Source organism: Schistocerca piceifrons, chromosome 5 (assembly GCF_021461385.2).
Source record: "Schistocerca piceifrons isolate TAMUIC-IGC-003096 chromosome 5, iqSchPice1.1, whole genome shotgun sequence".
Classification (NCBI taxonomy): domain Eukaryota; kingdom Metazoa; phylum Arthropoda; class Insecta; order Orthoptera; family Acrididae; genus Schistocerca; species Schistocerca piceifrons.
The window spans coordinates 356,813,114-356,828,072 of NC_060142.1; the positions used below are offsets into that span (position 1 = coordinate 356,813,114).

A 14,959-nucleotide genomic window follows, 5' to 3' on the forward strand; every position below is an offset into this window, starting at 1 on the left:
GTGGTCAACGTTACCTTGTACAGCAGCAACTTCTCTGACGCTGACATTAGGGTTATCGTCAACTGCACGAAGAATTGTCTCGTCCATTGCAGGTGTCCTCGTCGTTCTAGGTCTTCCCCAGTCGCGAGTCATAGGCTGGAATGTTCCGTGCTCCCTAAGACGCCGATCAATTGCTTCGAACGTCTTCCTGTCGGGACACCTTCGTTCTGGAAATCTGTCTCGATACAAACGTACCGCGCCACGGCTATTGTCCCGTGCTTATCCATACATCAAATGCCAACTCCGCATTTGTAAACATTGCACAGACTGCAAAACCACTTTCGTGATGAACATTAACCTGTTGATGCTACGTACTGATGTGCTTGATGCTAGTACTATAGAGCAATGAGACGCATGTCAACACGTCACCGAAGCCAACGTTACCTTCCTTCAATTGGGCCAACTGGCAGTGAATCGAGGAAGTACAGTACATACTGATGAAACTAAAATGAGCTCTAACATGGAAATTAAGCGTTTCCGGACACATGTCCACATAACATCTTTTCTTTATTTGTGTGTGAGGAATGTTTCCTGAAAGTTTGGCCGTACCTTTTTGTAACACCCTGTATACGACAAGAGTCTGGTGCAGTTGTTAGATCGATTACTGCTGCTACAACGGCAAGTTACCAAGATTTAAGTGGGTTTGAACGTGGTGTTATAGTCGGTGCACGAGCGATGGGACACAGCAACTCCGAGGTAGCGAGGAAGTGGGGAATTCTTCAGTACGACCATTTCACGTGTGTACCGTGAATATAAGGTGTCTGGTAAAATATCAAATCTCCGACGTCGCGGCGGCCGGAAAAAGATCCTGCAAGAACGGGACCAATGAGGACTGAAGAGAATTGTTCAGTGTGACAAAAGTGCAACCTTTCTGCAAATTATTGCAAATTTCAATGTTGGACCAGCGTGCGAACAGTTCAACGAAACATCATTGATATGGGCTTTAGGAGCCGAAGGCCCACTCGTGCACCTTTGATGACTGCAGACACAAACTTTATGCCTCACCTGGGCCCGTCAACAGCGACATTGGACTGTTGATGACTAGAAACATGTTGCCTGGTCAGACGACTCTCATTTCAACTTGTATCGAGCGGATGGGCGTATACGAGTATGGAGACAACTTCATGAATCCATGGACGCTGCATGTCAGCAGGGGACTGTTCAAGCTGGTGGAGGATCTGTAATGGTGTGAGGCGTGTGCAGTTGGAGTGATATGGGACCCTGATACTTCAAGATACGACTCTGACAGGTGACACGAATGTAAGCATCAAGTCTGATCACCTGCATCCATTCATGTCCATTGTGTATTCCGAAGGACTTGGGCAATTCCAGCAAGACAATGCGATAACCCACACGTCAGAATTTCTACAGAGTGGTTCCAGGAACACTATTCTGAGTTTAAACACTTCCTCTGGCCCCCAAACACCCCAAACATGAACGTTATTGATCATATCCAGCATGCCTTGCAACGTTCTGTTCAGAAGAGGTCTCCACCCCTTCGTACTCTTACGCATTTGTGGACAGCCCTGCAGGATTCTATCCTCTACTGTGATAGTATACGTATTACCCAAATTTGTGGGTAAAACAGTCTCGGCTGGCGCCAGAATATGTATTTCACATGTGATAAATTTTTTAAAATGTATTGAAATGGCTAGAAGAAGAGAGGTTCTTGCAGTGAGGAGTTAAATATGGGAAAGAAAGACGCCAGTGTCAGGTAACCCACCTCCCAAATTCAGGATTTTACTGACAGGATCAGTATGCGTTTTAGAATAAATTCTTCTACTGTAGTCAGTGTGGACTAAGACCGTCGGAGGTCTAGGGCGGCGAAACTAAGTGAGGCCCCTAACTGCGTAGAAATTGATGTATTTGTGGCGTGAATTTTGTAAAAAATGAATGATATGGATGTAATAGCTGATCATAAAAGACGATGCGACACACATGTTCAAGAAGTACTGGATTATAAGTGATGTACACGATAATGATTCCCTGAAGTCCCGTTTAATTATAAATTGAAGGGTTTCTGGGGCTGTCCATCTAGCAGCAATATCCAAACAGGTATCGACTACACATAGACGCTTACTATACCTTTTTATTTCTTGCAGTACCTGCTCCTTATCACACTTGGCGTACACTTCTATCAGATTCACCAGTGCTACAGCGAGAGCATCAAGTATAAACTTTGTTTCAGGAATCTGGAAAATTTTGCTGATTTCCTTCATGGCCATGTATTGTTGTCACAGTTCTTGTATAAATCGGTTTATACATTCAAACATTGATTAACAAATTTCTTCGTGGATCAATAATCCAGTGTCACGAGCTCCTCCTTCCTCATTGGTCACTGTTAATGTACATATTACTGCATTTTGTAGTGCCAAAAGTAACAGCATTTTCTATAATTGTAGTTCGTCCCATCAGTAAAAACTCATTCAGGGTCTTTAATATGGCGAGTTCTTTATCCAAAGTAATTTTTGGAGATTGTAGATATTGTTAGACTAAATTGACTTTCTCCGGTATTGTATGCCAAAAATTGATGTAGATCAAAGAGGTAAAATCACATATAGCTAGAAGAAGCAAGCTTGCAGATCTAGTATCAGGGTTTGCCTGCGATGGATCTTGCACGTCTTCCAAAATGCTCACAATTATTTCCACGTTTTCCTTTATGACTTTAAGTGAATTTTACTGTGCGCAGCAGCGAATAACAGATAATTGTTTAAAACTTTTCCACATGTTCTTTACAAGTAACTCCCATCCGTATGTAGAAGATGAGAAAAATGAGGATGGGAATAGACGAGAATGTATGAACTCCACAAAGATTCAAGGAATGTTTAGCATAGAGACTGAACAGAGCTTTAGGACTGACTTTTCGAATTTTTCGTTGTAGTCTTGCATGCACTCCTTACATTGACATGGCATTATCATAACCCTGAGCCTTGTGCAACGTAATATCTAGCCCATATCTTTTGACTTATTGTCTGCAGCTTTTCCCAACATAAAAAAGACCTAAGAAAGATTCTAAAACTTCCACACTGCTGTCTTCTCTATGGACGTATGTAATTATTTGACTCATCACGAACATCCAGAATGCTGTCTTCTGTATGGACGTATGTAATTATTTGACTCATTTGGGCAGTTCTCCTTTCTTCGGGAATGCTGTCAAAAATTACCCCGTAATAATTAGTTCTTTTTATATTTGCAGTACTTTTTCCCTTGTCATGTTCACCCAAAATAAAAATAAACTCATTTTGTATCCCTGTTGACTAATAAGAAGGTGCCGTGACCAGCGGACTCTTCACGTTTTAAACAATGCTTTCCCGACACTGGGTCTTCGCCATCGGCTGCACCAGTTCTAAGGAATTTCTTCCGTTTTCTGGCGAAACGTCTTCACGATCATCGATCACGCAATAAAATTTATAAATCCATAACTGCAGCCTGAGGATTCAAAAAATCCCTCTTTGTTTTGATATACTTCACTACCCTTTTCAATTATAACAATCCTGATATGCTCTAGAGCAGGTACAGCCAATATGCATTATCACTGGATAAAGAGGCGTCAGAGTTAGATGCAGCAGAAATACGTTCATTCTCAGTAATTTTTTCGTAATTACTATCCTTATCATCTTTTTTTCTGTGTCACTTACGCCAAAGTATTCATTAAAATCACATACAGTCGGCTTTTCACCTGTGTTTGTAGTCTCAACACGAATAATTATCTGCAAGCCAGAGCCTGATTCAACAATTTGATTAGTCTTTCCTTCGCCACGTTTATTTTCTCTATGAGGTGAAAGGTATTTGGACAAAGATCCAGCGAGTGATTTAGCCTCACCAGTCTTTGTTTTTCTCAGCTTTCTTTTCTGAGAGCCAGATGGGTGAATTCTTTTTATTAAAAAGAAAAAAATAGCAACATTATTTTGGTGACGGATCTTAGGCTGGTAGAAGAGGGTAGATGGGTACTATCATGATCATAAATGTATGGTCATTTTCAAATAAATATTTATGTACCGTTTATTATATTGTGGCTGACAATAAAGCCTTTTTTCAGTTTTTTTTAGATATCATGATTCTACAATTTATAACACCTTTCAGTACTACAATAATGTCTTCTTTGGTGTAAAATAGTGTAAAGAAAGAATATAATGTTTGCAAAGTATTGTGGAACTTGTGGGCGTCTGTGTATTTCTCATCTTGACAGTACGTACTAGAAAATTTCGAGATAATAATAACATTATTACAGATGTTGGCACTTACTTTTTGATTCCCCTTAGATACAGTACACAATAGTACAAACACTTTTTAAACACACGTAACATGCCACAAAAAAAAATCAAAGAAAAAAATTACATTAATCGTGTAGCATTTCTGATCGAGCTTCATAAAGAAAGAAATTAAATGAAGTTAACACGAAACTCAAGGTGTCCCTAGAGCATGCGGACTGTTTGGAATTTCACCGTTCTGATGGATATTCCCCGAGAGTTTCAACGGGAAGCCGAAGAGAAGTCCCACGACGGTTACTTTCATCATTTGTCTTTTAAAAAGTTACAAATTATAACATAATTTTATGACAGTAAGGTTGACATTGATTGCTCTTGTTGCTATTCTTAATAGGTACGTTGTCCTTTTATAAAAGAAATCATCACATGATTTCTCCTTTGTTTGGGTCTATTATAAGGCTGTGCTAAAAAGTAATGCCTCTGAATTTTTTATGCGAAAACTCTTAAAGCGTTTTAAATAAAACAAACATTATTAACATTCGCCATGTGTTTTCTTCATGTCTACATATTGATTTCTCAAGATAGACACCTTGGCGATGAACACATTTCTCCCAGTGAGAGACCACTTTGTTGATACCGTCTCTAGAATGTTTGACTTGTTGATGTAGCCACAACTTCACCCCCGCTCGCACCGCTTCACCGGTATGAAAGTGCAGTCCTCGAAGCTGTTCTTTAACTTTTGGAAAAAGATGAAAATCGGATGGGGCCAAGTCGGTACTGTATGGAGGAGGATTATCGTTGACAGTGAACCCAAGACGTCGCATTGTTGCAGATGTCACAGTGCTCTGCTTGGTCTGGCATATAGTCATGCTGAAGGAACTCTTTGAATATATAACTCGATTACAACTCGCTGTTTCTCACACACCGACACAGTTATGTTACACACTGCCACATTACACCCTATAATTCGGAGCGCTCTAGCGGCAGGGGGGCTGTAAATATGTAGACATAGAGAATAAACAAGTAGAATGTTAATAACGTTTGTTTCATTTAAAATATAAGAGTTTTCACATAAAAATTCGGAGGCATTATTTTTCAGCGCGCTGTGGTATTTTTGTTTTGCGCCGAAAGCCGCCACAGAGCAACTGGGGTGCAATATATTTAAAGGCCAATTTTCATTAGCCGTCACGGCACTGTCACCACCTCCGAGTATTGAAAGTGAGGCTATGACTTACTATCCGTGATACAAGAAGTCGGCGCATAGTATCGGAATTGAGGAACCAACATCGATGAAGTTTATTAATGGCAAAACAACTTTATAATGTATGTTCTTGATCAGTTTTGTGTAGTAAAGGGCTGAGAAGTGAAACAACATTTAAAAACATTGACACTTTTTAGCTAGCGAAAATATACGGTAAATACAAACATACCAAACAATATTTATAAGGGAATAAATAGAAGCTGTATACCTTATCCATTACGGTTTTTATGTAACTAATAACACCATAAACAACTTACATTCACTAGAACTGACTTTTTCACTTAAAATGTTGCCGTATCCATTGAAAATTGGTTCATCAATTTAAATCATTATAAGTGGATGTCAGCTCTATTCTGTTTTTGTAAAACCCAAATAATTTTTCGCTTTCAGATATCTGACATCCGACCTCAGTGGAAGTGCGCTCAGTGGAAAAAAAATATCCAAGTCGTCACATAAACAAAGCATAAAAAGATTAAGAAGACATAGAAGCCCGACATGCACTACTACAACATGAGAGCGGCTAAAATAGGTTAATCTAGGATGTTAGCAAACGACGCCACCGTCAGAACTTTCTTCCCGAGAAACTGTAATGTGACGTCAAAGTCCATTGACGGACTGTGTGGATGCATTGTGGAATGTTTTGACATGGCGTGACGGCAAGGGCGGATTAAAGGAACGGGGGGGGGGGGGGGGGGGGGGCAGGGGGAAGTATCTCGGGTAGGATGTCCTTCATTTCAGGGCCCGATGGTGCGTAATCAAAACCCTAGCGAAGGACGTGGTTCAGTTGTTCCAGTCCGTGGTGGTCCTGAGTGACGAAGGGGACACTCCTTTGTAGCTGGTTTTTGCGCCACCACTCCTATAATGGTGTTCCGTCACCTACTCAACTTCCACAACATCCTAGTCCATCCCTAGCCCGCTCCCGATCCCAACCCATTGCCATAAGGATCATATCCCTGTGGAAGAATACCCAGGTCCAAAACCTGCCCAATCCACCCACGCAGCACTTCCTATTCCAGTCATGTCACAGGTTTCTCCTACCTCACTCAGCGATCAAGCCGCCTGTGAAAGCAGCCATGTCATTTACCAGCTCTGCTGCAATCATCGCATAGCTTTTTATATTGGTATAACTGACAACCAGCTGTCCACCAGAATGAACGGCAACTGCCAGACTGTGGCCAAGAGCAAAGTAGACCACCCTGTGGCACAGCATGCAGCTGAACGTAACACACTTGATTTCAATGGCTGCTTCACTATCCAAGACATCTGGATCATTCCCTCCACCACCAGCTTTTCTGATCTGCGCAGGTGGGAGTTGTCCTCACAATACATTCTCCACTCCCCTAATTATCTCAGCCTCAACCTATGGTAACATACTGCCCCCACACACTCCACCCAACAATTTCCACCCCCTCTGTTTTTCCATTTCTTCCCCATTCTTGTCTCCCATCCTGCTCCTTTTTTCCTCACCTCCCTCTCCCACAATCACCTGATGCTGTGCCTGCTGGCAGTTTAGTCCCTGCACACTCAACCAGGCAACATTTGTCTCTCTCCCCAACCGTCTACTACTATCCCTTCCCTTTCTCCTTCGCCCAACCCCTCCAGATTGCTGCTTGCATCCCACGTGATGTTGCATTTCGGCCCAAGATGCTGGAGTTGGCAGTTGTGTGTGTGTGTGTGTGTGTGTGTGTGTGTGTGTGTGTCTTCACTGATGAAGGCTGTGGCCGAAAGCCATATGTGAGTTTCTTTTAATTGTGCCTGCCTGCAACTTGATGTTTCTCCTTTACGACAAGTAGCAATCTGTTGTTTCCCACACTGTTGATAGATATTCCTACCTGAAGTTTCCAATGTTTACTTTTTGAAGTCCCCTTGTATATTTAAAAATACACAGTGTAGTGCTTCGCATAGTGAGAAACAAAGCACATTGACAGAATGTAACATTATGGTTCGTATTTGATAAATGAACTGTGTGGCAACATACCCACCCAGATAGCCATGCATGTTAAATAACCACTAAAGGACAGGGAGGTGCGCTGACCCTGGAATGAACCTGTCCAGTGGATTAACAACAAGGACCAGTGTGCCAGTCAGCCTGGGTGTGATTTTTAGGCTACTTCCCACATCCTACTAGGTGAATACTGGGCTGGTATTCAAATCCTATGTCAGTTACACCATTCACAAACATTTAGAAAATTGTCACTCACTTTAACATAAATAACACTACATGCAGACAGTTGGGGTACACACATTCTGTCCTGGAGTGTAATCAGATGGTGACAGGAAGGCCATTCAGCCACACATTAAACAGACCATGCAAAAACCATTAATAATCGTGCTAGCCCTGCGTCAATGTAGGAGAAAAGTACACGAGAAAGAAGAAGTGTTATATGTGCGAACTAAGCTGACACTTGGCACGGTGACTGGTGGGAGTGACCATAAAGCCATTTCCCATTTACAGTCGCTTCAATCAGGCACCATGCTGAGTGTCAACTTAGTTTGCACATGTAGTATATGGCAGCTTGTATCATTGCTTCATTTGACTTCCTAATGTCATGGAAATGTGCCACAGAAAATGCTGCTAACTATTTCAATAATTATAACAGAACATTATAATTTCTGAAATGTATCATCAATATGGCAGGCTATTGTTTGTTAAAGAGTTGTTATAATGTACATCAATTTTCTTGTTCCGCAAAATGTAAATTATGATGTACATCCATAAAAATATAAAAACATGCTAAAAAGACCTTAAACATAAATAAAATGGTTTCTTCAGGTGCAAAATGAAATGAGTTAAAATTTAATGACACTGAAACATGTTCAGCTGTAAATTTGCGGCAGTGCTTCAAAGCCAAAATCATCAAAGCCATGGCTTACCAAGTAGATTAAAATGCTTAACAAAGCTTTAATATCGTTGGATGTGGATGCATATCAGAGACATAACAGTGCAGACAGCATTTATCTTATCCCTGCACACCTCTACATAATATTGGTCTACAGAAGACGGATTTTTGCTTACTTAAAAACAAGGAATAGATTTTAGTTTAAAAAACAAATTCCCCTCCACTGACTTCTGTGTATATTTAAATGACAAGTTAGTTGCATATCCCTTGTATGAGATACTGATTGTAATAAAATATTACAAAAAATTATTATTATTATTATTATTCAGATAAACACACTAAACCACCATAAGAATATTTGCAAGATAGAGATATTCATGATATTAATAATAATTTGTTCACCAATTGGCTATTTAAGGTATAGGTGGTCTATAACAGATTATCAGCGTTCTGTTACTTTTTATTTTTGAACAGTGAGTACAAGTTAAAGTACATGTATTTATACTTGTAAGATAGGACATTTTATTTTATTTTATTTTAGCTTCAGTTAAAACAGACACTAATGTCTTCTGCCCTCAGTATTTTATAAAACATTTCTGCAGCACTACAGTTTTAGAAATTTCACCTGCCTTTACTTTTTTATATGAAGGCATCACTTGTTACTTCATTCACGTGTATTGTTTCAGAATCAACACAAGGGGAAATACCTTCTGGAGTATGTTTGTCGACAACTGAACTTAGCAGAGAAGGATTATTTTGGACTTCGTTATGTAGATGCCACACGACAAAGGGTAAGTAATGTTTTCTTTTTTTAAATGTATTCTTAACTGTCTTACAATCCCAGTTAGTAATCTAACCAGACTGCTCATTTTGAACAAGCATATGATGTAGTGCAGTACATCAATTCAAAAATTAATTAATGTTGTATTGTTTTCAGCACTGGTTAGACCCGGCAAAATCTGTGATAAAACAAGTCAAAGGTAATCACGAAAATAGTTTTATTATTTATTTAAATTATATTTTTGTGTTCCATTGTCTTTAAAAATTAATCCATTCTTGTAACTTCACTCTTTGCTCTCTACAAGTTTTCACCTAGAACTGTATTTTGTGAGTTTCCATTCTATACAATGTACTATACCCATGTTTGTATTCAGCTACTAATCATATGTTGTATACTGACTATCAGAGTTCATAATATTCTACAAAACAGTGTAACATTATTATATTGATATATGTATGTCTGATCATATGATCAATTAATTCATGTGTAACGTGGCTGCTGATGTCTTTTCTCTTGAGATTTAATATATCTTGGAATTAATCAGATCTTGGCTGATGATTCACTCTTTTTATTTCAGATATGGATCCTATATTGTTCAGCTTCCGTGTAAAGTTTTATCCACCAGACCCCTTCAGACTGAAGGAGGAAATAACTCGATACCAGATCTACCTGCAGCTCAAGAGAGATCTCCTCCATGGACGCCTGTACTGTACGCCGTCAGAAGCAGCCCTGCTGGCTGCTTATATAATTCAGTGTATGTGGGCTATACTCTCAACACACAATATTTGCATCTATAGTAAGGAACAGAGTGAGAGAGGGAGAGGGAGGGAGGGAGAGGGAGAGAGAGAGAGAGAGAGAGAGAGAGAGAGAGAGAGAGAGAGAGAGAGAGAGAGAGAGAGCATGCTGTTTTCACAAGTAGCTGAAAAACAGGTTGTTACACAGTCAATCCTCATCCATCCTGTGCTGTTATTTTTATGTTGACAGGACATTTTGTGTTTCCTGGTTGATTTCTGTTAATACATCGAGAAAAATTAATTTTTTAGTCATATTACTTCAGTGTGCAGCTTGGTAAAAGTTCATATTCATACAAGGCTGTGTGGCTCTTCTCGTATTTCTTGATATGTTGTGATGATGATGTACTGAAATGGATCAATACTTTAAATTGTGACCAAGACATTACCACAGTTCATTAAGTGCCAGTTTTTCCCTTCACATGGAACTATGAGTTGCCCTCTCTATTTCACTCTCACAGCAGAAATCCTTCATAACCAAAATCCCCACTGTTTATGGTTCCATCATTGCATTAGGTTTTCACAGTTATGAGTTCGGTGAATAATAGTATACATTTATATGTATAAAGAACACAAATAGCTCAGGGTTTGGAATATGAACGCTTTATGTCTGCAATGAATAAGATAAATAAATCTTTACTGGACAGACTATGCATTTTACTATGGCTCCTAAGCAGAGGATATGGAGAGTGAAAGCTTGTGATTGGCTCACAGCACTTTGGCAGCTGAAACTAGGTCCATCTAATTCTCCTAAAGATTGATGCATCACACAAATGCATGAACGTTGATGGAGAGCTGCTAAAAGGACCAGATACAGCCTTTTTGTTTATTTTTGTAAATAAGTTTAACAACCACTACACAAAACATGGGAAACAAATCAATGTTATATTCACAATGGCTACTTGGTGCTATGGCCTACAATAATTTTATATATGCTAAGCCTGTCAACAAGCTTAAACATTCTGCAGTGGAAAAAAGTCAGCTAACTATCACAGGTCAGAGAACAGTCAAGTTAAAGTATGTTATCAGCACTGTGCTTTCCAGAATATGAAAACAGTGTCTGTCTGGAAACTGAGTAGGTGCTAATAAACATATATTCCATCAAAAATTTCTTCTGCTGTCAAGATTACATACCTGAGTAAACCCCACCTGATTTGGCTATTGGCTTTTTTTCTGTTGAGTGTAATTTTAAAATGGCAAACATAGGAATTAACATAAAATCTTGAAAAGTTGATGTACTAAGTTTGCTACAGAATACATAATAAACATATCTACTGAACTTGAATTTTAAATACACACCCCATAAACAGCTTACAAACATCATAAAATTGCCAGAGGTAATCAGTCAGCTTTATTCAACTTCCTTCAATCCTTCGGATTTGATAAATAGATTGCCATAGACTCCTACTCCACTTTCCTTGGAAAAACTTGTTGGTGGTCTCCTTGTTTGCTTTAGTAAAGGACTCTCTACAGAGAAAGTCTTGTATGACTTCACAATTGGGTATGCTAGAACAAAAAGTGAACATTTGTTTTAATAGTATTTTCTGGGTTTTGCCAAAGACTAGTCCACAATATCTTACATGGAGAACTAAAATATAATGATATCCATCTTGCATGTATAGAATCCCTTCTTCTTAATAAAAGACAGAGTATCACATTAACAACTTGTACTGTAGAAGAAAATCTAAACTCAAAATAGGTGAGAAATAATGTGATGCCCCTGTTCCAAGGAGTCATGCTAGTTCAGCCCTTATTCTTGACCTACATAAATGAATTAACAATGACTGTTATTTTAAAACTATAATGTTCACTCATGACATCCTCAATCTTCAGAGGATATCCATCTTTGACAAAACTACAGGCATATAACTATTACAGAGCTGCCATTTTAGGTCTTAGTGTCCCAAAAAATCATTATATGGCATTTCAAACAGCTAAAAATAAACATGAGTATCAAAAATAGATGATACTGTACATACACAAGCTGAAACACTGTGTGTAAACTTTATTTGTATCCCTGATGGGTAAGAAGTTAAAACAGGGGTGAAAGATTGATAACTCTATCAAGAAATTCAGTTCAGCATTTTTTGCACTCAAAAATATATGTCACTGTGGTCACTTTGAAACAAGTAACTAGCTCGTTTAAAACACTTTCACTCGATAGTGTCTTCTGGAATTATCTGCAGGACTAATACTGTCAAAATTGACAATGTATTTATTGTAGAAAATTGAGCAAAATGAATATTGTTTAAAGTAAATTATTCAGCAGCACACCTTATAGAAGTTTCTTTGAATACTGTGGCACTAAAAACCCAGATGATGTTTACCCAAACATACAAATCTTCATCATCATCAAATGTACTTTTCAATACATTTATCCCTTGTTGTCATTTACATCCAACAATAAGAATTAATTTCAGAAACTAAATTTCATGTAGATTTTATCTTCTGGCACAGGCTCCAAATTGTGGATCTATATTCTATTGTGAAGGCTTTTAAGAAGCTGCCTCTAGGCATAATGTGAGACGTTGATAGTCTTTGCCAATTTAAAATAAAGCCTTAAACATACCACGTCAATTAGTCCAGCAAATTATGAAAATTTTCACAGGAAGCTTCTGCTTGCAGTAGGATGAGTTGAATTCCCACTGTAAATAAGAATTTCTATTCTGCATATAGTCCTCGTTTGTTTTCTGTTATTAAAATGTTCAATAGAATCCACTCAGCAGCTTCTCCAGGCACATACCTATATGATATAAGGGGAAGTGCTTGGAATTATGTGAAGCAATGTTGAAAACATCTGAAGATGATAATGATGTCCTTCACATTTCAATTTTGGTGATGAAGCTGACTTTCAGCTGCATGCATACATCATTTATCACAGTGTGAGGATTTGAGGAAGAAAACATACACATTAAATTAAAGATGAATGTATTCTGTATTATGTAAGACAAGATATTTATGGTCCATTTTCTTTTAGGGCAACTTCGTTACAGGACAGTCCTATGCCTGAATATTGACATCTGACAATGGAATCTGCAGGTTGGAATATCAGCAATATAAGGAAAAGATAGATTGCTACTTACCATAAAGATAACACACTGAATTCCAGTCAGGTGCAACGTAAAGACAGTTACACATTTAACATTATGCCAAAGCCTTCTTCAGGAAAGCATTCTAGTTCGAGCTGCTGGAGATGGCAGTCATGTGGGGACAGGTAGCAGTCATGTGTGCATGAGGTTTGCTTTTTTGTGTAAATGAATATATGTATGTTTCCATTTCTGAAGAATGCTTTGACTGAAAGTTAAATGTGTAACTGTATTTTCATTTTGCTTGGCTGTAACTTAACAAGTCATCTTTATGGTGAGTAGCAGTCTGTCTTTTCTTTATATCATTAACGATCTGACTTGTTTTCTTTGCAGTGGATGCATACGTGCGACATAGATTTTCCAGTGAAATGAATCACTGCCTCACTGGCATAGGAGGATTTGATGATTTCTTAACAGTAGCTAGCACACCTTTTATTTGATTGATCAGCAGCGTGCTCAGATTCTTTCCCTTTAAATGTCACATGTAAGATGCCCAGATACCTTTCCTTCTAACTACATGCTCTAAGTGACAAAAAAAGCCAGTGAATATGTTCGAGCACTTCCAGAAAACCATATAAATTAAATAACAACAGCAATCACCTCATTGAAGAGTTTCACATTATAACATGGTATCTTGATGCTTCTTGTAACTGCAATGTTGTTGAATGATTACTGTCATGTAATATGTCTGTGATTTATTTAATAATGTTATGTTAATTGAACAAATATCTACTGAAAATGTTACTTTTATTCTTATTACATGCATTAGGGCATTCACAGCATTTGACTTTTTCTACAGCGGAGTTGGGTGATTATGATCCAGAAGAGCATGAAGATAATTATGTCTCAGACTTCAAACTGTTATTAAAGCAAACACCAGAAATTGAGGGAAAGATAATGGAGCTGCACCAAACACAACTAAGAGGGCAGACACCAGCACAAACAGAAACCAATTTTCTGAGGAAAGCCTGCCAGCTGGATACATATGGTGTTGATCCTCATCCTGTAAAGGTAACAGACAAGAAAAAGAACTTAAGTGAAGCAAAACACATTTGTTGACACTACACAAATAAAGTAGTAAAAATGAAATCAGTTAGTGAAAACATTCAATTTTAAAACTCCAAGAGTAGTGCATCATTGGTATTTGAGTGCAACGGAGTTGTATACAAATTAAGCAGAGCACAGGAGGTTATTCAGGACCAAGGCCATTACAACATTAAAAATGCAGTTTTTTGAGTCATCCTAGATAACTGAAAGAGTAAAATTGTAGAGCTAAAAAGGCATACATTATGGAAGTATAAAAATAAGATTATAATTGAGAAGCATAAAATAGTGAAAATTTCCAAAAATATTGTAGCCAGGGTTAATGTAATGTGTTAAAGAAACTGATAATGCCTGATAAGAATATCATATGTGATTTTCTAATATAGGAAACTAATTTTGTGGGGAGAAGGTGCCATATGGTAAAGCATTGATTGGAAACAAAAAGAAGAATATATGGAAAAACCAATTTGTATGCAGGTTAACACTGTTAAGAAATATGTGAGAACAGAAATGTAAATAATGTGATGCACAGATCAGAAATATTGTATATATTAAGTACTGTAGTGTGTCTGTTGTGTTGAATGTGATTTGTTCAATGAAGATTTGATATTTTTCTTCTTTGCCTGTCATTTCCTCAAACCATTCCCTTGAATGCAGTGATGAAAGACATCATCTCTTCCTTTTTTGATTATTTGCTGTAAGGAACTGTAACACTGCTTTTCTTGAATAATGTGCAAACACCTTTTATATATAGTCACACACACTCCGTATATTGTCCAGCAACATACACATCATCAACTACATAACACCAAGCATCTGACTAATCGAAATGCCCAACATGAAACCTTTACATACAAGTCTATCCAAAGAAAAAATTAATCAGATTAACATTTCTTTTGTTTAAGTAAA

General features: G+C 38.1%; 1 protein-coding gene across 1 annotated transcript in view; it reads left to right on the top strand.

Annotated features, from left to right (window-relative positions):
- The first annotated feature begins 1,727 nt into the window (after positions 1–1,727).
- Positions 1,728–14,959, top strand: part of LOC124798985 (FERM domain-containing protein 5) — an 85,506-nt gene continuing 72,274 nt past the window's right edge. Inside the window, exons 1-5 of the mRNA XM_047262522.1 lie at positions 1,728–1,753; positions 8,998–9,139; positions 9,286–9,328; positions 9,707–9,883; positions 13,806–14,017. Of these exons, the coding sequence (XP_047118478.1) occupies positions 1,728–1,753; positions 8,998–9,139; positions 9,286–9,328; positions 9,707–9,883; positions 13,806–14,017 (600 nt within the window). The remainder of the gene's footprint in view (positions 1,754–8,997; positions 9,140–9,285; positions 9,329–9,706; positions 9,884–13,805; positions 14,018–14,959) is intronic.